The 25,174-nt window shown below is 36.0% G+C and overlaps 2 protein-coding genes across 2 annotated transcripts in view; one reads left to right on the top strand and one right to left on the bottom strand.

The window, feature by feature from the left end:
* LOC144443240 (S phase cyclin A-associated protein in the endoplasmic reticulum-like) overlaps positions 1-4,912 on the bottom strand; it is an 87,946-nt gene extending 83,034 nt beyond the window's left edge. The window contains exons 1-5 of the mRNA XM_078132661.1: positions 4,621-4,912; positions 2,507-2,633; positions 1,688-1,923; positions 1,140-1,240; positions 553-642 (exon numbers count right to left, since the gene is read on the bottom strand). Of these exons, the coding sequence (XP_077988787.1) occupies positions 553-642; positions 1,140-1,240; positions 1,688-1,923; positions 2,507-2,633; positions 4,621-4,773 (707 nt within the window). The 5' untranslated portion in view covers positions 4,774-4,912. The remainder of the gene's footprint in view (positions 1-552; positions 643-1,139; positions 1,241-1,687; positions 1,924-2,506; positions 2,634-4,620) is intronic.
* Positions 4,913-13,549: 8,637 nt separating this feature from the next.
* Positions 13,550-24,737, top strand: LOC144443418 (sorting nexin-24-like). Its single transcript, XM_078132888.1, has 6 exons — positions 13,550-13,748; positions 14,918-15,001; positions 16,766-16,870; positions 18,377-18,462; positions 20,073-20,102; positions 20,954-24,737. Exons 1-6 carry the CDS (start codon positions 13,686-13,688, stop codon positions 21,090-21,092), a joined length of 507 nt encoding a protein of 168 aa, XP_077989014.1. The 5' UTR covers positions 13,550-13,685; the 3' UTR covers positions 21,093-24,737.
* The last annotated feature ends 437 nt before the right edge of the window (positions 24,738-25,174 follow it).

Genomic DNA, 25,174 nt, shown 5'->3' with positions numbered 1-25,174 from the left:
TTCTGTGTGGTTGTATGGACAGTGACCACTAACTTGCAACTGGCTGTAGTTCTTAGCTGATGTTGATTGAGGGTGATGTGGTTTAATACTTCCAGTTTAATTTATTCATAAAACTACTTGTAACCATGACTACTTCTACAACTACCACCATCATTTCTACTTCTACAACTACCACCACTCCTACACCTTACACCTTTTTTATAAAAAACTATCGGTCATTTATTTTATTGAATCACTTTCTTACAATTATTTTGCACACAATTCTAATCTTCAAATAAAAATATAAATAACCAGAGATTGTGAAAGTATTTCTACAATTTATTTTTTAAAAACCAAAATGTTTGCAACAGCGCATTGTGCATGTGCATGTTTTCAACAATCTTTCTGCCATGGTGTTGAACTTTTTATCCAACACCAGCATGCAAAATACTTGCTTTGCTATGGGAAGTTATTGATGTAGTTTACGCAGTTACCGTTAGCATATGTACATAGTTTTTTACAAAACATGCAGAGGAGAAAGAAAGAAAGAAATGTATGTAGAAAAGTACAGACCGAGGTGATATTGGGTGTTCCCTGCGCCACCCAGGTGGCCTGACTTTGCTCGGTGACGATTTACGCACCTCCCATACTAAGCTGGTTGGTCTGAAGTAGAATGCAACACACATATACGATATATCACGTACAAAAACAAAAACATACATAAAAAGAGGAACCAAGCTTTCTTTGGTGACAGCCATGAAAGTGCACGCATGTTGGAAAATAAAATTTTCACATAATTTCATACAGCCACAAACAAAATTTCATGCATTGCAAAAGAAGTAGTTCAACGGGTGTGCCACCTTTTAGAAAAACTGGGTTTCAAATCAAACAGTAACTATAACAACACTTCAAAGTAAAACAATATTTGGTTGCTGACATTCTAAAAATGTGTGTCATAAATTAACAAGTCCTGAATACAGATCTACGATTTCAGAGAACAATCTGAGGGCATCAAATTTTGTTATTGTCTAATATAGTGTGTTATGTTGTACATTGCAATGACTTGTCGATGTAGCTACACCACGGGTTCTCCGTGGCCAACAAGTCTTCAAACAGACCACGAGGACATACAAGTATAGCAACGACATTCATATTCTTACCTATTTTCAATGTCTGTATTTTCAAATGCTGTCTGCAGCTGTATTCTTTCAATCAGGGATTCAAAATCTCTTGTGCAGTTTTTTAACATCATAATGACTTCCTGATGATGAGAACAAACATAAACAACATATGAATTTGAAATGTTATCAACAGCTATCATCATTCAAATTCTTTCTGTGGACTGCTATGCTAATATAAACAATATAGTCGCACCTACATTTTTGAGTCAGTATACTGTTGTTGTTTTTCACATTTCATAAAGCTAAAGTTTCATTCTGTGAAATGAGTCCTATCAAAATATACAGCTAAGTGTTTTAATCAACGATAAGGATAATAAGTAGCTATATTTTAACAAGTATCGTAAAATTATGTCATCGGATAGTTTCTATGTTATATCTTAATATAAAGTTTGAGTTCAGTCAATTACAAGTGATGGTTTGCCTCAGCAAGTAGAATACTATGAGTGACTTTTAAATACACGGTATAAATCTCGGCCAAAATCTTAAAAATTCAGCTTGTGCCCCTTTAAAACAAAACAGGTCCATACCTTGCATTCCACTATGCTTTCATCAGCTTCACATGTCTGATAGATTTCATCTACAGCCCTTTGTAGATTATCAAACAGAAATGCCCAATAGCGTGCCCTCAAATCTATCTTCTTGGCAGGCTTAGTAGGAGAACTGACTTTGCCAACACTCCCATCCTGTGAACTTTTACTCAGTTTTCTCTCGGAGGAACGCTGAGTACTACGTGGTTTGGGTTTTCGTGGTGATTTTACCTTGACTGTAAGAGAAACAGATGTTGGGTTAATCAATCAATCAATCAATCAATCAATTAATCAATCAAACAGTTTACAAAGCATTGTAGCCATGCCAATAAAGAGACAAGTTTAGATGTGCAATTCTGGTACTCACAATGTATTGGAGAATATATTGTTTATGGCTCCAAGAATCAATAGAACAGTATAATATAGTTACTTTGGAATGATAAATTGGGGAAACGAATGTGACGTTTTGATCCGTCTACTACGGTCCTTGATCTCGCAATGACTTAATTATTCAGCATTAATGTCTCTCTCTGAACTGGCGGAATAATATGTCTGTAAATTGATGGTAGTTGGTATCCTTGGTCCCTGTTCATGAAGGGTCTCCTCTGTCTGATATTATTCTGCCAGTTCGCATTCATTTCCAATTTAGGGAGGGGAGTGGAGGAGGAGGAGGAGGAGGAAGAGGACGACTCGGGAGGGGAGGAAGACAGCGGAGGTAAATTTGTCATTCATTGTATCTACAGATACAAAATCCTAGGAGCAGTACTAGTAGACAATACAAATTATTACTTTATAGTGAGTGAGATTTCATTTACATACCCTGTCCATCACTGTCATCACTATCATCAAATGGCACACTCCATGCAACTAAGTTACGTGCGGTGCGTCCTTCTTGTTCCACTAACTTACGAACTCTGTCGTAACTGTTGGTCCTTTGGTAGGTATTCTGCAAAAAAATAATGCATACTGGTTGTATACTACATGTAATGTGCTGCAATGTAGTAAAAATAAATGCAGGCTAATGCTATTATTAAACAAAATGTGAACCTCCCACCAGCACAGTAAAAAGATAACTAACATGCCATTGGTCAAATACTAGCCATAGATCGACTATCCACTTATTTTACATCTCGTGACGACAAAAGTCCCAGCTCAGACGACCCAAAATCTCAAAATTTGAACATTTCATATTTCTAAACGATGCGTCCCTCCTTACATACAAGAGTGTATGGCACTATATTGGGTATGAATATAATATTAACACGTTTCAACATGTTTCACTCCTTTGCATTAAATGAAGACCAGTCTATATATATATTAGAAGTGAATGTATAAATAAAACAAGTCATTTTCTATTTATTACGCATCTGAACCATTTATTTATACCCAATTTGAATTTGTATTTTGTATGCACACAGCTGAGCATTTCTAAATATAGAAACTATCTAACAGTCGCTGTCATTACATTTACAGACAGACAGAACCAGTATTTCTGAGTGCTTTCATTAGACATACAGAAAGATCACAGTCCTGCTTACAGTTTAATCTCTGATATTGATGAGATCAATATTTGATGCCAGTCATCAGTCATTGACACCTGCCTGACCTTTGACCATTGTATTTCTAATTACCATAGTTGCTATCTTTAGAGATTGGATCATGTCTGCCGGCAGCTTGGTTCACGAAAATATCAACCAGAGTTTGTGACACAGACGACAATATCAAAGATGAAAGTTAGTTGATCATTATCAATGAATTAAAATACACATATGAGCTGTTTTTCAGCAAAACTTTGAGGCAATAATAATAGAGTTTCTCTTTTGTTTTCAAACTTTGCCCGGGATTACTTTGGTGCGCTAGCAACAATGTGAACTCTTGTATCAACCTATCTTATGACTAAGTACACCCATAACACATTGGGGAAAACATTGACTGAGAAATGAACCACACAACATATTCATTGCCTGGAACGAAATGAACATGACACCTCTGTCATTATACATAAGTGACACTATTAAACTCAGTGGTAAGACTGACCTCTTCAAAATTAACTACAGCTTGGACCAACATGACTATGATGATGTGTCAGTCTTTTTTAACTAATATTAAAATATATGTGACCTGAACAATGTTTATATGCCATGTATCGTTGAAGCTTAAATTTTGTAACTGTTAATAAATATGATATCCTAGCCTGTCAGCTGCCAACATCAACATCTCATGTATTGTAAACAAATTGAGTTCAAAACACCAGTTGCCATTGCTCAAAACACACTAAAAATAAATCTAAACTTATCTTAGCACAGTGAGAACTTACCATTTCGTCAAACTCTGACATTCTAGTTGTCAACACAACGTATTTGTGACTATGTAATAACAAGAATGATGCAGGTCTGGCGATAGGCCAACTGTTTTGATACACAACTATGTGAAAGCGAGCCGACACCACACCAGCTGATTATGAATTGCCTGTTGTGGGGTCAGTCTTCACAATCACTAATGGGTCTTATTTATTGTAATGACGTCAGCGGTCACAGTGGTGAGCATGAGCAGTTTGGGTCATCAGTCTCACATATTTGTAACGTTTTATTTCACGAGTGTGCAACAATAAACTTTACATAACGCAATGCAATATTGTTCAGTTAAAAAAAAAATACTTCCACACTCTGCTGCGAATGCGATTTCATACCTCTAAACTATCATAGAGGGAATGATAAGTCAAGGACATGTAACCGTCAGTCGCATGTTACAGAAATAACTGACGTACCGTGACACTGTCACAGTGTCTCGAACATGACATACCAGTAGGGTGATGATATGCAGGTCAATATCAGTAGCTGTGTAGGCGCGGGTCATTTGACTGTGTGTACGGTACTCGGCTTGTTTTGTGCCCTAGCAACGCACGGTGCAGACTTGCAACAATCCATGCTTACCTTATAAGCAGACGATACACCAGATAATTTTGTCCGGCTACTCGATCCACTAATATCTCTTTCACTCTTCATATTTTCACGATCACCACCAGCGCTGTTTGGTCTATTCTTTCCGCCGGCCGCAGCTCTCGCACGTTTTCTCTGGTCATTCATTTCAATAACGCAGTAATTGTCAAAACAATGCAAACATGACCCTAACTGACGTGCATGAAAATGATGACAATATTGAACAATATTATTGTGACCAGAATATTAAAGAACGGAGTATGAATCACATACCAACGTACACCGATAAACACAAAATGGCGGATTTACTTTACAATGTTACAACGATTGTGATTGGTTGCAATTACCCCCAGCGGTTTATATTGTTATTTGATATTTGGTTCAATAAAACGATTTTCAAGCCAAAATTATCCAATTTTATTATATCTGGGGATCAAACGTCAAGAAATGAAGATAGTTCGGGACGAAACAACAACTAGTAAAAGAAAACATATTCTCACCTATTAATTGGAGTCTAGCCAATCCTGGAGCTTGTTCCATAACGATTGCGTGTTTCAAGGGGTTTAGTTTTGTTTATTCTTTATTCTCTGACATTTTGTTTCTTTCCGGTGTGTTGTGTTAATGTTGTGTTGTGTTGTGTTGTGTTGTGTTGTGTTGTGTTGTGTTGTGTCGTGTCGCGTCGCGTCGTGTCATGTCGAGTTGTGTTGTGTTGCGTTGCGTTAGTAGTTTATTGGTTGTTTTGTTATTTATTTGTTTATCTATATTTATTTTACCTCAGTCCTGTACCGATGGACAATAATTATAAATGGACGGTTATGTTGTTTTTTTCGACAAGTTAGAATTCGAAACTACTCTACTGTGACAAGCCGTACAGGCCAAAGGTGTTTCTCTTTTCTCGCAGTAGTTTTTGTATTCTTACGTTATAGTTTTTCGAAGGAATCCAGACTTATATTTCATGATGACAAGCTGGGTTTTCATTTCTTTCTTTCTTTCTTTTTTAGATTATTGTTGATTTAGGCCTATAAGAATTTTATTTTATTTATTTTTGAAAATTATTTATTATCATATTATTGGAAGTTACTATGAAACTGTAACTGAATCATTATCCATTTATATATCGAAATCCAAAATAGCAAATTAAAATTGCTTAGCTAGCATTAGGGACGAGATCAATAATTCAAAGTAGGGAAAAAACTAAATTCTTAACCCTTAGACGTTTCAGGATTGATTACAAAATTTTACTGTCGACATATAAAGCCCTTCATGGCTTAACTCCAGTGTACATTTGTGATCTTCTCCATCCATACACACCGAGTCACACTCTACGTTCTACAAACAAGAATCTGCTTGCAACAACAAAGTACAGACAGGTCACCCATGGAGGTAGTTTATTCTCATATGTCGCTCCCCAAACTATGGAATTCTTTGCCACTTGACATTCACCAAGCCTCCAGCCTGGATTGTTTCAAAACAAACTGAAGACTTATTTGTTCACCAAAGCATACGACGTGCTTTAGCCATTCAGCGCTACTGAACAGAACATTGCTCTGGAAATCGATGTTATAGAAATTTGATTGATTGATTGATTGATTGATTGATTGATTGATTGATTGATTGATTGATTGATTGATTGATTGACTGAGTGAGTGAGTGAGTGAGTGAGTGAGTGAGTGAGTGAGTGAGTGAGTGAGTGAGTGAGTGATGAATTGATTGATTGATTGAATTTGGAGGTTACTTTTTTTTTAACTTTTATTTCGTCTTTCAATAAAACATGTTGACAAATTCCTAAAATACCTATCTCCTACAATAAACCACTGTCTCATCAACGAAATACATTCTAGGATCGAGCGATGGTCCGGGGAGCTTGTATTTAATACATTTATTACATGTACATTTTCTCACATTATATGGTTGCACGAAATACCTAGGATCGAATCGTTTTGATCCTGCAAACTACAGAGGAATTGCATTGCTACCGACTTTGAAAAAACTATTTGAACTGTGTATTTCTCATCGCCTACAACCATGGCTCCTCGAAAAGAAGAAATCACCCCCACCCCCACACACACAAAAGCTGGGTATCAACCTGGTTAGATTAATATTACTACATCATTCTGTATTCTAGAGACGATACTTCATCATATGCATGTTGAAAGGCGTAGCAAAATACTTATATGTAGCCAAGACATTCACAAAGCATTTCATTGTTTATGGTGACAATGGTCTATTTCACAAATTGTACACCGTGGGCGTAAATTCAAAACTTTGGAGGACCAAAATATGTTCTATCAAGATCATCAAAAACATGTCATTCAACTTCTGTGATGTTTATGTTATGTTTAGTATCGTCTGAAACATTTAGTTCAGCTTATGTGATGTTCATTTTCGCTTATATCCTCTAAGTATTCCAGTTGTTTTCTGTATAAGTTATTTTCATTTTGTACGAAGGGGCCGGTAGCCTAATGTACTGAATAAAGTACCAAAACATGTTCTATGGACAAAAATGTCAAATTGCCACAGAAACGTATGAATATCCTATATTCCAGGGTGTACAGCAGGGAAGCATTCTTTCAACAACTCTTTTCCTAATTTACACAAACGACTTACTTAACTTGGATGAAAACAGTCACATGCGACAGTGGTGTCGGATGTTACATGAGTTCACTATTTCTTGATTCGCCTGCTTCAGCAGATGATATTTCAACATAAGCACCAACTCGTTCTACGTGTCATAAAATGCTTAATATTATATGCAACTACTGTTCCACATGGAGATTAAACTCTCAACCTCATAATGTTTTTGGAGAAACAACAATTCAGAGAACGCGATCGCTCAAGCCTGAAATCCATACGGGTTGGATTTTTACACTCGACTTTCCAGTCACTTGACTTGACTTGACTTGATATAACAATTAGAATACAGTAGTTCAAACTCATGTAGTTGGAAGTACACAATAATTTATTAGTAATAATCAATATATGGTGAATTAACTCAATTGACTCATAACTCTTTATTCGACTCGACTCAACTTGACTCTTGACTATGCTTAACTTACCTTTACTTGACCTAACTAACTTACCTTTACCTGACTTGACCTTGACCTACCTTTACTTGTCCTTGCTTGAGATTGACCTACCTTTACTTGACATTACTTGACTTTGCTTGACTCTTTGACTTGCAATTGATTGTCGACTTGACTCCTGACCTGACCTGGCCTGACCTAACAATTTAGAGGGTGGGCAAGGGGTATTTTCGTACTTTGTAATAGGGCCATATTCAAGTTTTTGTAAAACGTGCAAAAGTCCGTAGTATCGTAATTCGGTGGTCTGCGTACTACGTAATCAACAGTTTATTTTATCACATGTTCGTATACCCACTTTGCAGAAATAGCAGTCTTTTTGTCATGGGGGGGGGGGGGGTTCCAAGCTCACGAAGGCCATTTGTCGATGAAAAGGAAAAAATGAATGTTCCTCCTCCTGAACTGAAGAATTTAGAGATGTGAATATTAAAAGTACATGAAAGATCATTGGTCAATGTCATGGGATATTCGTCAGCTTAACGCAAACATGCAGTATTGTGTGATTCGCCAAGTTTAATACCACAACGGAGCTCGGAGGATGGATGGATGATAAACAATGCGGTAGTTCATTCACTAGTTCCTTCAAAGGTCTTAGACTACAATATATTATATTTCTGTAATTGCACGTGTCTTTACGTTGTATACAGCTTGATATTGTTTTGTTTAACACTGAGTTGTGCATGTGCATCACTGTATCAAAATTGACTCCACTGGTTCCCTGTTCCGAATAGATGCGTGTTCTGTTCACTGTTTCGATACTTAATAGCATGGTATACATGTACTATGTCATACATTCTTTATTTTTCTCTCTGTTCATTGATAAAGCAATATTTCTATTTTGATCAGACGTGCGTATTTTTAACCAGCATAAATACGTCAATATACACCAGAGCGCATACTTTTGGTCCCCAAAATTTCAAAAAAGTTTCAACGGCGAGAGGAGATCTAGACACCCCAAGTCGACTAGTCAGTCACTCTACTTCCTCATTGTTGTAGTTCCCGCGTAATATTGTATTGTTTTACCTCCTGCTTTTAGAATTGCCTATATCTCTAAAACCAATCCACAATCATCCAAAACAGTTTGTCAAAAAGGTAAGGAGACACTGACAGCTCGTCTCATCATCAATATGTTGTCATGAGTTTTACAAGTTGTAGATGCATTAGAATGCCCTTCCAGCAGCTTTTCCAGTTATAATTATATAGTAAAGCGTAAACTCCAGTTTATTTTCTTCGTAATCCGTAAATTGTATTTTTTTCATCGTAAATGTAAAAATTGAAATTTTTTCTTTGTAATTTGTAATTCGACACATTTTTTTCTGTAAATCGTATTGGGGACACCCTTGCCGACCCTCAATTTAGTTCAAACTCATGGAGTTGTACAAAGTACAAATATCGAACATATTGTTGAATACATAATATACTTCTGAAAACAATATTCAATAACTCTGTTTTGAACTTCAGCAACCACTCTGAAGATCTCAAAGCTGTGTATTATTTTTATAGGAATAACGCTGTACACCAAATAATATTAGAAGGAATAAATGTCAGATGAAACCATTTGACAATTTCACCCATCCACACACACACACACACACACACACACACACACACACACACACACACAAATGTATTGACAATCTATAACATCGACATAATGCAATCTAACTTGGACTATTCAACTCAAAGTATCGACTTCACACATAGACAATGCAAATTACAAGTAGTACACAATATACTTTGATGCATATAAACTTGTTTGACTTACGGTTGCTGACCTATTCACTGATGGTGATCAACCAGATATTGCAACAAAAATGTTCATTTGCCAATATAGCGAGTATTTTCAGTCAAAGTTCAAAGTTGATCATTTGTCCACGAGTGCACACAGTTCACTCTACTAGTTCAAAACCATTAACAAGTGTACAACAAGTACTTTTGAAGATGATAGTGATGAACGTACTATAGACACCAAACCATGCTGATGTCAGTTTACCATATACCACTCAATGCAGAGATTCCTTTAATACAAGGATAGGAACACATTGAAAACATGTTACTTTTCACTTCAATTCCAGTCCGGATAAAATGCCCATTCTTAGAGTACCGGTACCCAGACTTGGGTCACTCCACAAAACCACCTGTTACAGTACACCCTTGCTGTAAATATTACCCCGAGGAAACACCCAAATCCTGCCTATTAGTATTACTTCATTTATCAGGACACAGTGTGCAGACTGGGGGTTCAAACACATGTTATTGGTTTGGCTTCAGATAATTACTACGCGCAATAACAATGAAAATTAATATGAATCTGACTGGCAGAACCTCAGAGTGAATGTGATTGGAAAAAATTAATGAAAAGAAAGAAACTTCAGGGTTTTAGGCCCGTTGCCCCCCCCCCTCAGCCCATTGCCCCCTGACCTTTCGTCCCCCAGCCTTTTGCCCCTGGCCCGTTGCCTCCTAGCCCTTTGCCCCCTGGTCATTTTGCCCCCCCCCCCCCGCCTTTTGCCCCAATAATCTATCAACATATTCCACATCTTCAATATGTTGGATTGATCATGAATGTACTTAAGAGTGACTTATAGTCCATGGATTGGTCTCGCATGCATACTAACTGTCACATCGGTTCATTCAAAGGAATCTTTTATGATTCTTTGAGGTTATTGAATCTAGTACTGTAATACTGTCGAACTTCAAAGATTGTCCGTGAGGTGGTGAATATTAGAACAAATTATGTGTAAATTGTCGGCAAAATGGTGTCGTCATTTTTACCCCAAGCTCAGGCAAGTTCCTTGTCTGTGCCCCGAGTTAACACCGATGCCATGGTTGTTCATATTGCTACGATAGCTCGTTGTATTGCCGGCATGTCTCTTTTCATAGTGATAAAATGTTCTATTCTATCAAACAAAACCGATTAGATAGATTACTTCTTTGTTTTAAACGAACTTACCACCGCCAATTACGGGACAAGGCGCAGACTGATTTTTGTTATGCTCTTATTTTAATTTATTAGTCTCGCTGCCAGACTCGTGACTATCGTCCCTAATCTTTGTACGTATGCCGAGCGGCTTAGCCGCGAGAAGAGACAAGTCCCTCTCTTCTCTGCTCGGCATATGCTATTAATATTAATATGTGAACACACCACTTCCTTCATATAATGGCATCCCAAATTAGTAATATAGCCTTTTACACGATTTGCGGTAAACGTAAGTATCTAAGGCATTGAACATGCAAACACAAAATTTCCTTGGAACAAACAGAACAATAAGTCATTTCTCATTTCGTAATAATTTCTAACATTTGAATTAGGCGATAACTTTTGTCATATACTGTTGTCATGTCGAGTAAAACTAGAATTAAAAGTTTCTAAAAGTACTTTCGATTCAGGTGGGGGGGGGGGGGCAAAAGGCCGGGGCAACTGGTCAGCTTCCAAACTTCAGACTGAGGTAAGATTACACATATCACAGACAAGTATATAGGGCGAGTTCAGGATAAAAATATTTTGCGATCCATTAACTAGAATGTCCACATCGCTGCTTTGTAATTCTGCTAGGTCTTTTCTACTCCGAAACTGCATACTGGTCGTGTTTGTATATGAAACGGTTCAGGGATATTAAAATTGAACGAGTCGTGAGTCGAGTTAAATTTTAATCTGGACGGTTTGATAGTTGGCATTCACTCTCCAATATTGCCCCATGATAACATTCACTGATAGATACTACCTTGACCTACTATATCTACTTGACCTCAGACCACTAAAAAGAGACTTGACCTAGACTGTTTGTTTACTAAGCTCAAGTTCATGAATTTTAGTTTTTATTCACGTGTTGAATTTGCAGAAATCACCATTAATACTCACTGTTTCACACCTCTAAAGTTCTCTCCTGAGTCTATTACATGTATATGCACTGTATGCAGTGACAATTGTCCCTGTTTCAAGACGACTGAAACCAACTGCAATATATTCCAAGTTGGTGGGTCCATTGATGCTCCCCTAATACATCCATGGTGGTTCAAATTTGTGGGTATTCACTCCAGACGTGCTGCTAAATCTCTCACACCTCAAACGTCACTGCCAGAAGATCTAAATCTCAACGTTCTATTTTATCATACCCACAAGTTTTCCTGTGTTGACTCATTTTGTTTCTGGTTACTGATAGGTCAGTGAGAGTGTCAATCAACTTGGGTGGATGATAAACCTCAGAATCTAGCCATATGTCAATCCATGGCGGTAGGAATGGTCAATCGAACATGTTACTTCTCTGTTTGCCTAATTTGCATTTAACAGAAACAACTCAGCCACCTGACAGCATAACATGGTAATTCACTACCAACTAATTTACATAATATTACAAAGTAAACACTTGCTGATTTACATACAACTTACAAATGTTTTGTCTTTGGGGCAATCCTAAGTCAATTTCCAGGTTAACATACTTTCAATAAACACGTCACCACTTTGTGACACCGGGCTTTACAGAATTAGTAATAAAAAGATATGAGATTACATTTAGATGAAAAATCTAGTTATGTATTTCTTTGATATATTGATAACAGTGTACTTTTTATATTCATGATAGAATCATTTTCTATCAGTTCTCCTTTAATACTAGGAAATGAACACGTCTAGCTGTTCCAAGACTTTCTTACAGTCCTCAGAGCTTCACATCGCTAAAATTAATTTTTTTTGTATGTACCGATAACATCTACTGCATAATTGTACGCCATGATTTAGCTCTGGATATATCGACGAGTCGGAACAACCCCGCAGCGTATGTATAGCCATGATTGTCCTCGAACATGATCCTTGTACTGTGCGCCCTCATCGATCACGTAGAGCTAACCTTTCGTTGACATGCGACGCTTCGTGTTATCGCGAAGCCTCGGGCTTGTAAACAGCTGTAAACAGACACTCGCAGTATTCTCGTTTAGGTATTTTTTACGAATATTAAAAAGATACCGTCACCGTGTTATAGTGTTTCGATGTAAACACCTTGAAGAGAATATTAGCTCTACGAAAATTGTTGAGGTTTCGAGATTTCGGGACATGAAACACATGAAATACTTTGAGAGCGCAAGGGGGGGGGGGTGATAATTTTTTAAACAAAATATTTTCTCCTCAAGCCCATCTGCCGTAAAGTCTACTCGTTTCATAAAGGGGGGAGACCGTCTATATATCTACGCGCGCATGACTGGATACTAACATTAACAATAGTTGCACACGTGTATTAGCTCAGGCTCACATTTAGTTGTAACTTATACTCGGATACTTATTAGCCAGCAGGGTTTCCCCTTCAATCTCGATTTGGGGTAGAAACAACATTCCCATGATCGCTAGTGGAGAGGGTGTGGGAGGGGCACTTTTTGAAAATAAGGAATATAGGAGGAATATTAGATCTAGAGGCCATACACGTGCACATTATTGAAAGTCATAGAGAAAGCAATAGAGAAAGTCATAGAGTACTTGAATATTGTCTTCAATAATACCCCAATCTTTAATACTCAGTACAAAAACGACTACACTTTTTATAACCTTTTATCCCGATTACGATAATTATCTGAGCGATATTCTTGACATGATATAATGACTAATGTGATGGCCTGTTCATTTACTTCTAAAATCATTGTACATGTAAAGTTGTACGGACAATTTAGATTGCGTCACCGGATGCCAAGACAATAAAAGTAAACCTTTTGTAGGAGTTGTCACATATGTGAGTTTGCACATTCTTTTTGATGTATGTCATGTGGGTGATTTCCGAAAAAGTGGGTGGAAACTGGGAAAATGTGAGGGCGTTATGGTTTTGTCAGTGAGGGCGCTATATTTCACACGAACATGGCTTCTTTGCTTCGCGATGTGTTGTGCTGCTGTGCTGTTCATTAATTCACTAAAATTGTATTCTTCTTTTTATATAAAATCATAAATTTGGCTTATATTATTTCAACGTGTTCCTCGAGGAGAGGAGGTACCTGGCAGTTATGATAAAAGTATCAGTTCCGAGTTTTCGCCAGGTGGAGGCAGAAGACGAGCGACCGTACACGGTGAGTGATTATACGCATTGTAACGCATTGTCAAGTCACCCTATTATGTGATACAGTCGCGACGGTGTCGTTGACCTGGGTACGCGGTTAAAGACGAGGAAATATTAAGAAAGGCTACAGCTTATGCACACTTTGTGACCACGACGACCACGAAAGTGTCCAAGGGAATGTTACTTTTTCTTATGAAAACGATCAACACCTAATGTTACAATTCCATGTACAGTCACATAATATTAAACACATGCATCAAATACCATATTTAGCTAGATCTCATGTACACGTTATCGAGGTTCGACATGTCTACCCGTGTCGAAACCCCATAACGTATACATCCAGAACTAATACCAAACATGCATGTATTGGAACCCTCTGAGACTCTTAAAACACCATTACAGTTTATTTTGCGAAAAAATAATCCGTTCATATCGATGGGTAGTTCTGCTTACAGACGGTGCATGAGTCTATATTACTGGAGCAATAGGAGGGACAATTGTCATAATCGAGTCCGGATTACTCGTGTATGCAAGCAGGACTGATCGAAGGGATAACATTATACTTTTATAGGCAGTCTCATCCCAAACCATAATGTTTTACAAAAGTAAACATAACACTCACAGAAAACATAAAAATTACTCATGTACCCAGCTAAAAACCTTGGCAGTCTTTTGTATTTTTTTTTAATTTGTGAATATTTTGGGAGTGATGTGTTTGCTCTACTACAAACATCAAGGCCACACGTGAAGTGTCTAATATTAATATTTGTCAATGAAACACAGAAATTTGAATTGATATTCGTTCCTAGAAAATCCAATAGTTGAAGTGCGTTTACACATGCCTGACGACAATGTCAATACGTGGATCCAGAAAGTTCATTCGTGGATCCAGAAAGTTCATTTTATTCCCATGAAATATCTGACTTTGTATTTTATTCTTGTTGATATAGATGTTTTAGTTTCCATGGCTTATATCCACCAAAAGTGTACTTTTTAAACTCACTGTAATTTGTAAATTACCATGTGTCAGTATTTCTGCAAATCACACCAATGTCAATTGACATAGATCAAAGTAGTTGGTTTAAACTTGTAATTACACTTTTTTTTTCTGTTTTTCATTCACTTTCCAAAGAAGGACAAACATATTTATTTGTTATATTGTGATTTTATGTTCAGGTTTATCGCACAACTGTGACAATATCAGGAAGAACACACTCAGTAGAGAAGAGATACAGTGAATTTCACTCACTACACAAACAGGTAAGATGCCAGGATGTTATTATTAACGCCCAGTCCAAGTATCACGTACCTTGACCTTTGGGTCATTTATTGGACCCTTTACTAATATGGTAAATTCCGAAAGGTTTAAGTTGTAGGTAATAGTCCATCACCTACTGGATGACTTTGATGATCTCCAAGGATTTATGTTCTGGCTAATATTCCAACATCCACGCTTCCATTATCGTTACCTTGGTAACCCCATAGATAGTTGTATAATGTTTTAAGAACCACGACAAGAGAGAGGGGAAATTTGGTAAAACTTATGTAGAGATTTCTGCAGTTTGTACCATTGGAGAGAACCTTGGTAAAACACCTACATACTCTGGTTATAGGTAGATTTTTAAATCTGCTTTACCTGTCATAATTTGGTTGGAAACACCTACCTACTCAGGTATACTATTTACTGTCCTTGACAAAACACTAATATTAACATGTCTGCCAAAACCAAGGCCATACCAACAAGTCGATCTCTTAGTTGCCATGAAGTGTTTTCTATAATAGTGAATGACCATTTGTTGACAGTTCGTGACAACCATAGTAAGTGTTATTGCTTCTAGAATCCATGTATGCATTTAGAATAAATTGAGAAAATCTGGTAAAATCTCAGTTATTACCAAATGTCTTTCATACCATAATTTTTGGAATGGAACCCTAGTAAAAGAACATTTTGAAAATTGATAATTTCTGGTAATGATACCCGTAAATGATGCATTGAATCTAAAAAATTAATGGACAAAATTAGACTTTAACAACTTAGAATTATTTGTAAATAAAACATTGAAAAATTAGGACAGTACTATAGTTACTTTGGAATGATAAATTGGAAATTAATGCGATGTTTCGATCTGTCTACTACAGACCTTTATCTCACAATGTAACTAAATTGTTCTATCGTATTTGATTCTTGGAAACATGAGCAATATATATTCCCTATTGAAAAAGTAATTGTACAGTTTACCATTTTCACTTTCTTTGTATCATATTGCACAATGCCAGTCTTCGTGATTGAAAGACAGATAATATTTATAAAAAGGAGAGACCATGTCTGAAGGTTTGATGGAGACCATAAAATTGACCAGATATAACATTGAGAACATTGATAGACATAGACCAGATATACTTTGTATATACAATACATATACATATTTATGAGATTGGTCTTTCTGTGTGATGACCTAGAACACTACATACCGATATACAATACATTGTTCATTATCACACACTGTAGTCTTTCTGTTTTTATGATGCAGACCAGACATACTAAATCATGTATATACATTTGCATGTTCATGAGACTTGTCGTCTTTCTACAACTTAAAACATTGTTTCTTTGCTCTGGAATCATATTTTGTAGTAGTTCTGAATTCAGAGCATAAATAATTTACCTAGTATATTTTGGCTAACTCATTCAGCCTTCTTCAGTTGTTATAGCATACAATTCAATGATGTAGACTTGTCATGGGACACAGTATACTATCGATATTTCCATCACCTTGTCCCTGTTAAGTGACGGGTGTTGCTGCTTGATCTTGATAGCGTCTTTCACCTGACATTTGATGTAGTGATCCTCACATACGATAACCTTGGCGCTTTCAAGGTTGATTGAGTGTCCAGACTTCTTATATTTTTTGTAAATTGCTGAACTTTCTTTGTTCTGATGTTCTCAAACCACTGGTGCTGTTTTTCATAATTTCGGTCTGTTCAATTAATTGTGGTTGTTGCTTTTATTCTTTTTGTCACCAGCTGAAGAAGACAATTCACACACCAGAATTCCCTCCAAAAAGAGTCAAGAATTGGGGTTCAAAGGTGTTGGAACATAGAAGACAAGGCTTAGAAGTCTATATACAGGTCAGTCATTCCACTACAGGCATAAAGTCATATTTCATATTCTGCAAGTACTACTAGTACTAGATTTACTTTACGTCATCTGTAATTGTTGTAGCCTTAGAATGCCTAATGTTCTCTGCAACGCCTGATATCTAGAGAGTCACGTGGTTATAGATTTACAAGCCTGTTCAGACCCAATGTCCTACAGCAGGTTACTCACCATACACTAGAATCATCCGTCTGTTGTCACACTGATCCCAAAGCCACAATGTCCACAATCCAGTCAACTGTTGTCTTTTCATAAAGTGTTGGTAATATAGTCTAGATCTACCTATGCTATCGAATCATGTCTTTACCACCGTCTAGCTCAATGAGAAATCATGAACCAACTAGAGATCTTGAGATTCAATGCACGGATCGCACTAAACTAGTGGTATCGAACCATCTCTTCATCCTGTAGAGCTCAATGAGAAATCACGAGCCAAAAGTTGTTCATGCAAATGAGCAAACCCCCAACTGTTAGAAAGATATAAACAATGTGTAACTAGTATCCTGATCTGACAAATGTACCATATTTGGACATTATGTAAAGATCTGCCCCAATAAACACTAACTTATACCACCATCCAGGTTACAATAACACATTACAAGCCCTACCTGTAATACATAGACTCATCTCGATTGGTCCAAATATTGCTATATCAGGACAAAATATTGGTACAGTAATTTACCGCATTACTATGTACCATGGTAAATGATACTCAACCAACCCCTATCATGCTTTCTTGACTCAAATTATCAGGTTAATAAGCTTTAGTGTGTTTTATGTACATGTGTTTTTAGTCCCTCGAAGGGAGGACTATTACAATGGGCTCCATCCATCTGGCCGTGCATGTGTAATACAACATTTCTCAGACATGCACTATCCGATTTCTTTCAAACCTGGCACAAAGGTGACATGTCATATGGGACATATGCACATCACTTTCTTTCACAACATAGGCAAATTTGACCAGATGGCAGTCATACTTATCGCTAAAAATCAATATTTACAGCATAACTCTAAAACTATAATACACAGAGACTCCATTCAAGTGTCTACCCCCATATTATCAGGGGCAAGCTTTCTTTTAAGACCGTGACCCTTTGACCTTCAGGGTCAAATATCAAAATCAAGTGTGTTTTGTGTATGTACATGTTGTGCACTGACAGCAGCCAAAATTGGGGATTCACTTACAGTTTGTGTCACTTTTAATAATGGAATTCAAATGAATACTAAATAGCTCAAGGTTGTGTACCAGGTGATTACTTCATCTATGTAGGAAGTCTAACAATAGCTTGGAGTGAAATAGTTAATTATTGAAAAAAGAGAAGAGAAAGTATTTTCTGATTGAAAATTAATTTCACAACATCATTTGATTATTTTGCATCGATTTCAGTTTCAGTTTTCATTATATACCAGTTGCCATGACAACTGTACGCCCATTGCCAGATAATAATAAAGTTCATTTCTTCTCCTGACTGCAGGGTCTTATGGAACAAGATATCTTACCCAAGTCATTACTTACATTTCTACAAATAAGCAACTTACCATCACGATCTTTGAGTTATGAGTAAGTACATAGTTATATTTCATTTTTTTGATTTTATCATATTTAGGTGGTTGTAATAAAATGGCTGTTTGGCTGGCTTCTGTTGAAATTATGCTAACAAAATTGCCATTTTTGTATAAATCTTTCAGTGTATACACACTAGAAATTCCATATGCCCAACTACATTATATGGGAATGTCTAAACTCAAAAGATACTGTAACTGACATATTGAAGCCAGGGAAAAAAAATGCAATAATGCTTTCTCACTCTGTCCTCAAAATGCTTTTACAATTATGACTGTGGAATGGATCTATAATACCAAAACATTCCTGTTGTATATTTCACCAATTTCCTAGGAAGTTATACAATCCATTGCAACCTCTGTTGTTTTTTTCCTTGTTTGTGATAGCATTGTCTCCTTCACATATCAACCTATGTCCTGCTAGGTCCCCATTTGTACAGCTTGGTTGATGGGGGCACAATTCAAATTTTGTGCACGGATTTTCAGCCATTGAGAAACGAATAGGAGCAGGAAGGCTACAACTGACAACTTGCAGATTGAGAGGCAGCCACCTTCGCCATTCTAGCATCACAACTCCACACAATATTATAAATATAACACTGCGGGACAAGGGAGTCAGACTCAGGCAATATGTGATAAATTATTTATTAAATAATACTGTCAATTTCCGGTTCTATAATAGTTTACATCAAAACGTGCAAGTTTTCCAGGGATCTGTAGTAACGTTTTGTCGCTATAATGTATGTATGTAGGTGTTGCTTGGGAAATAATGTATGTACATAGTTGTTGCTAGGGAAACTCTGCAATTTCTGGTTAACAAATTCTTTGTATTGAAAGAAATCAAGACTTTGAGATTATTAAATCTGTATTTCAACCAGTGAGTGCTGTAGGCAAGTCATATCAATATCAGCTAGAACCAGGAGCATTTCCTGTTTTTAGTCCAATACTCATTATCCACAGACTGTATTGAATTTCTCTAAATACTTCGAATTCAGCAAGTCATTAAAGTGTAGAATGCAGTAATTGAAAACAAGGAGACTTCTTTTGGTAATATTTTCATGCATGGTCTCTGGGTTTAAAGTTACAAATGAAAATTTCAACTCACAGATGTTTTACAAGTATAAAAAAGAATGAAAGAATTGTAAATATTTCAGAGTTTAGATCAGAGGTTACTGTTTGGTTATAATTGTGCGGATTTGAAGTGATTTCAGGACCCCCCCCCCCCCCCCTCCTTCTGTTTTACCAGTGTTTTTTGCTAAGGTTGTGGATCTCCGGTAACAGAAAGGGGTAAAAATGGAACCCTTTCCCCAGAGTCTGTGGTAATTTTGTTTGGGGACCCGGTAAAATGACATGGGAACCCTGGTAGATTTTACCTACTCACTGCCCTTAGCAAAAATACTGGTTACCATTATGAATAGTATCTCGAACTATCCTGTGTAGAACTATCTTGAAAACTAGTCTAAGAACTGAAATACAACATAGAAATCTACCATTTCCATACTTTTGAAGACATCTCTAGAAGTCATAGTTGCTGTATATTTGACATTTCCAACTTCTGTTACTTACTTAATTTATGTCTGCATTTTTCTTTTCATTTTTTGTTCACAGTTCTTTGAATGATTTAGATGGAGAAACAGGGTAAGTCAGATTTACTGATTAAAATACTTGCCAGGAGTGCATATATATAAATAAAGCCTGCTATTGCCATACAGACATTACATTATGGCGACAAGATTGCATGTGTATTTGAACATGAAAGAGAGAAGTGTAATCTGATTCAAGAATAGGGGACATATTAAGTGTATGAAAATGTACCATATGGTGGGAGAATGTACAACAAAGATCATGAAACCTGAAACAACATATTGTTTGGCTGGACAGAAATCTTAAACATTGCTACACTTTCTTTGCACTGACGGTGAGATACAATTATCAGTTAAATGTACAAGGACAACATGGTTAAAGGTAAACCTAATGTTGGCACATTCATTCTGATATTTTTGAGACAGTCAATTGACTAAAATGTAACAATTTTACTTTAATTCTTATCATGCGAGATGATAATGTGTACTAGAAATGTTAATTAGATTTTTTGTCAAGCCAGACAAATATGATTTAGCAACGTCTCCGAGATATTTTGTCTGGCCATATGATAAAATGTAGCAATGTTGGTCAGACTTTTGTCAAGCCAGACGATAATTTGTTTCAGGATCTGTGATTTTCATTGTGTAAGAAGCTAACTTTTTCCTATTTTACACTAAGCTTATATACAGTTTCAAAGTAACATTAAAAAAAAAAAATGATGTACAATGTATTTAATTTCATAAAACAAATTAACTTCTTTCTATGTCGTACAATACCTACATCATATTTTTATTAACAATAGCAATGATAAAAGAGATTTGCAAAAAGGGAAAAAAAATAACTGTTTGCTAGTTTATCATATAAGCTTGTATCTCTCAATTTTGAAATGTAATGTTTTTTTTCAGTGCATCTCATCAACCAATGCTAACATATGAAGACGATCCATATCTAACAACCAGTACTGAAGACAGCCTACCAGACATCATTTCTGAAGGCGTCAAACAAGGACTTTACCAAGAAGACACCGAAGTACACTCTCATTGACCTCAGTCAGTGACCTCAAATGACCTTTCACCGATCTGTCTCATTAGTGTTACTGTATTTCACAGACGGTAGTTTTCTCTGTGTATGGTAGCCATGTTGTGGATTGTTAACCTTGTGAACTTTGCCAGGATGTTACTGAAGTACTCGGCTCACTGACCTAGGTCAATGACCTCAAGTAACCTTTCAGAGATGTCTCATTAGTGTTACCACAGATGGTAGTTTTCTCTGTGTATGGTAGGCATGTATTGGATTGTAAACATTGTAATATTTGAACTTTGTCACCTTTGAACCTTGTACCTTGAAATTTGAATCTAAGACACTGATGAGAAGGTCTGAAAAGTACCAGACGCGAGACGCTAGACGGTTTAGGATAAAATGTTACACTATTTTCATCGAGTTATAGAAAGTACAATCAAAACAGATGTCATGGGTATGTTTATCAATTTTTCAAACATCTGTACGGTGACTGACTCGCGAAGTTCAAACTTGGTCAATTTTCATGATCTTAACTCAAATATCATTTACTTCTTTGTTTTATTTTACATTAGACAATGCACATTGACACATATGTATTTGCAGTACTTTTATTTTTTGTATCTACAAGGATGTACCTAGTATACGTGCTGTTGTCTAGTCTAGAATTTCAAATGCTTGCTACTGTAATTTATGCAGACATAGCCATGAACAATTTTGTGTGGAGTAAAAAAAGTGGGCAACAATGCAACTAGATACAAACCTCATGGAAAATCAATTTCCACCAAATGAATAATCCAAGTCACATTTCGTTTTCACTGTTTCAAGTCACTGTGCAAATGGATACCCCCTATCTAAATGTAGGTATTCTGCTTCAGCCATTACTGGCATTCAACGAAGGTGGGGGTTTGTGCATTTGAACACAGATGACCAATATTTTAGTCAGGGGAGGTAAATAAGTAAAATTTACCCAAATTACCCGGTATGATATTTGAACAGGTTTTGCCATCAATATTATAATTTTAGCAGATGTCAGTATCCCTCCTCTGTTTTCAGATTCCCAAAGCATAGTAAAAAGTGCTGATGGTAAATGATGATGGGTCACAGCCACCCACTCACTCACATACAGAACAATGTTACGCTGGTTTCACATACAGAACAATGTTAGACTGGTTTCACATACAGAACAATGTTAGACTGGTTTCACATACAGAACAATGTTAGACTGGTTTCATAGTGAGTCAAGTTTCCAAACAAGTTCACTAATTTTTAATAAGTGAAGATTTGGTATTTATTTTGGATTTTTAATTTATGAAAACAATGTTATGGCTTCCTACGTGAAAATCAAGAAAATGTGTGTTATTGTATGTACAATAACAAACTTTTTACACATTTTGTAGCATTTGCAATATATTGAGTTACAAACACAGACTTGGTCTATGTTGCTTCACGTTGATTTTTCAAGTAGGAAGCCATGATAAAATTGTTTTATAAATTAAAAATCCAAAATAAATACCAAATCTTCATCCATATTGCCACTTCAATACTTGTAATACTTTGTCAGATTTTGTTTGCCTATGTAAACAGGGCTTTCATCACTGAAATAGCCACTAGTTTTGATGGAAGTGCAGACGCAGTAGCCAAAATGAGAATTGAAAACCATATAAATGTCAAGTAGTCTGCACTGTAGTATCAGATATCATGTTGCTTCGTCTTGACATTACACAAAATAGGGCTTCATAAATTTTTCATTCTAGTTTTGGAATCATTCTTCAGAAAAATGCATTTCAGTAATTAAAGGATATGAAAAAGTATGATCATGTGGGTGGTGGTGGTGGTGGGGTGGGGGGTCAAAGAGTCAAAGATATGTCTGTTTCAATGACATTCTGCTATGTGTGTGTGACTCCAGCTGGAGAATATGCAAATATGAAAGACCAAGACTAAAATAAGATAGTTTGTAATGTAGAAGTGATGTAAGCTAAGTATACGAATCAAATACTGCAACTATTTGTTTGATTTCATATGGCATGTCTATATCAAATTTGATCAACATTTCATTTGCTTTCATTTCATAATCTCTCAGCTGACTTTTACACTGCCTCTGCAGTTATTTTATTCTTTGTCTCAACATTTGATTTTACAGTCAACATAGTAAGGGGTACTGCTAAAGTGTGATCTTCCCTCCTTCTTCACTATCGTGAAGCTAAGTTTGGGATGTATCTAAATTTTTATTAAAATTTGGTTTTAAACCTCAAAGCACTTTTTTTCAGTGAATAAACTAATAACAGATACATTAACTGGGAACATATGTGTAGCTGGTTGTAGTTGTTATTTGACACTTAGCAGGGTATAAAATTTGCATTTTGTTTTTTAAAGCGACACTAGCTGCAATCGCAACATTTTTTGAAACTGATTTGTCAGATATAATGACTTCATCATAATATTGTACACCCTGAACGGTATTGAATCACCTGTGGGTAAACATATTTGTGTAGCAGTATACATAGCATGGTGCAAGAATATATCCAATCAAATTGATTTTTAGGTCCATGCCCAAAAAACAGCGCCCTCAACGAATCCTGATTTCAACTTATTACTATACTACATTTAGATAAAATAGACATATAATTAGCAGTACAATGTCTAATTATGGGTATTTTAGCAATTTACAGTGACTATATTGTTGGTTTTCTGAGTGAAAAAATAATACCCAAGTTACAGCTTGTGCAGCTTTAACCTCGGTGCATTTCTCTTACTCCATAGCTATTACAGGACACCTTGAATTGGTATCTTAAACGAAAAATATCGTCTTAGCAACAAGATGACTTTATTTTAGTAAGTGGAAAAAAAGATGTGCAATAGATGACTAGGGTAGAATGCGCCTCGGAGACAAATTGTAATGAAAATCTCGCCAAACTTTGCCGTATACGAGTTTGCTTCTGGTCATTTTGAAATGATAAAGAAATTTTGGGGTCCAATTAACAATTCTTTATTTCCCCATAGAGTTTATACTATAGCCGGCAGCCATATTGGATTCTAAAGCGGATTAATTTTGATATTAAATATTTTGTCGTCTATTTCAAAAAAAAATTGTATGATGACCATTTGATTTAAACTTAGAATGGATGCGAGTTTTCGTGAACAAAGTAACGCAAAAGTTTAAACAGTTTTTTTCCAAAGCGCATTTTATGTTAAGATTCAAAATAGATATAACTTTGCACAATATGCTGTGCCATTAAAAGCAGTGCAAATCAATGCATCAGAGTGGAATGCTTGAATCAATGGACTGGACTGACTTAGTTTGTTGTCCAAAATTTGAAGTGTCCACATAGAATTTCTATTCTATATAGATAAAGATTTAGCTTCAATTGTTATGATAGTAATTTATTTTTTGCTCAATATGCTTTTCATTGCCTCAAATTTTGCGTTATTTTTATTTGTAGAACAATAAAGCTCGGCTAAAGGCAAATTTGATTACCATTGCTGGTTTTTTTAGAGTGCAATTTTTATGTTTTAATTTACATTTTTTGAGCTATGGAATGTTTGCTTCTCTTCTAAAATAAGATTTAAAGTGATCATATGGTTTAGAGTTGGGTATTTATTTTGGATTTTTTATTCATAAAACAACTTTACTATGTTTTTCTATTTGAAAAATGAATGTGAAATAACATATACCAAGCCCTTTTTTTGTATCAATAAAATGCAAAAGTGTAAAAAAAAGTTGTTATTGTACATACAGTAACAAACATTTTACACAGGTTTTTTTTTTAATGTTTTGCAATTTATTGAGTTACAAACAACTCATCCATATGGCCACTTTAACATCAGTATTTCCTGCTTTGTTACCAAATTTATTCTCTTGAAGAAAAAGAAGTGCACTGCAATCATGCTAAAAACTTTAGATTAGGGCAGGACATTGTCTAAAGTAGTGCAATGACGCATTTTTAAAAAAAATTTTAATCTCAACAAACCTGTCACTCAATCTATTGTTTATGGCAGTTACTGTCTTTTTTTAATTTAGTACTTTAGAACAAGTGTGTATGTGGGGGGCAGATGTCATTTCCCCCCAGATCTGCAGACTACATGGGCTGGACAAACACGAAAACTTG

This window comes from Glandiceps talaboti, chromosome 12 (assembly GCF_964340395.1).
Source record: "Glandiceps talaboti chromosome 12, keGlaTala1.1, whole genome shotgun sequence".
NCBI lineage: Eukaryota > Metazoa > Hemichordata > Enteropneusta > Spengelidae > Glandiceps > Glandiceps talaboti.
Note: the sequence above shows the minus strand (reverse complement) of the source record. Positions and strands in the feature narration are given on the sequence as shown.

Coding starts and splice junctions, on each gene's coding strand:
- LOC144443418 (XM_078132888.1), top strand. CDS start 13,686: ATGATAAAAGTATCAGTTCCGAGTTTTCGCCAGGTGGAGGCAGAAGAC. Junction 15,002..16,765: donor TTCACTCACTACACAAACAG/GTAAGATGCCAG, acceptor TTTTGTCACCAG/CTGAAGAAGACAATTCACAC. Junction 18,463..20,072: donor TCACGATCTTTGAGTTATGA/GTAAGTACATAG, acceptor TTTTGTTCACAG/TTCTTTGAATGATTTAGATG.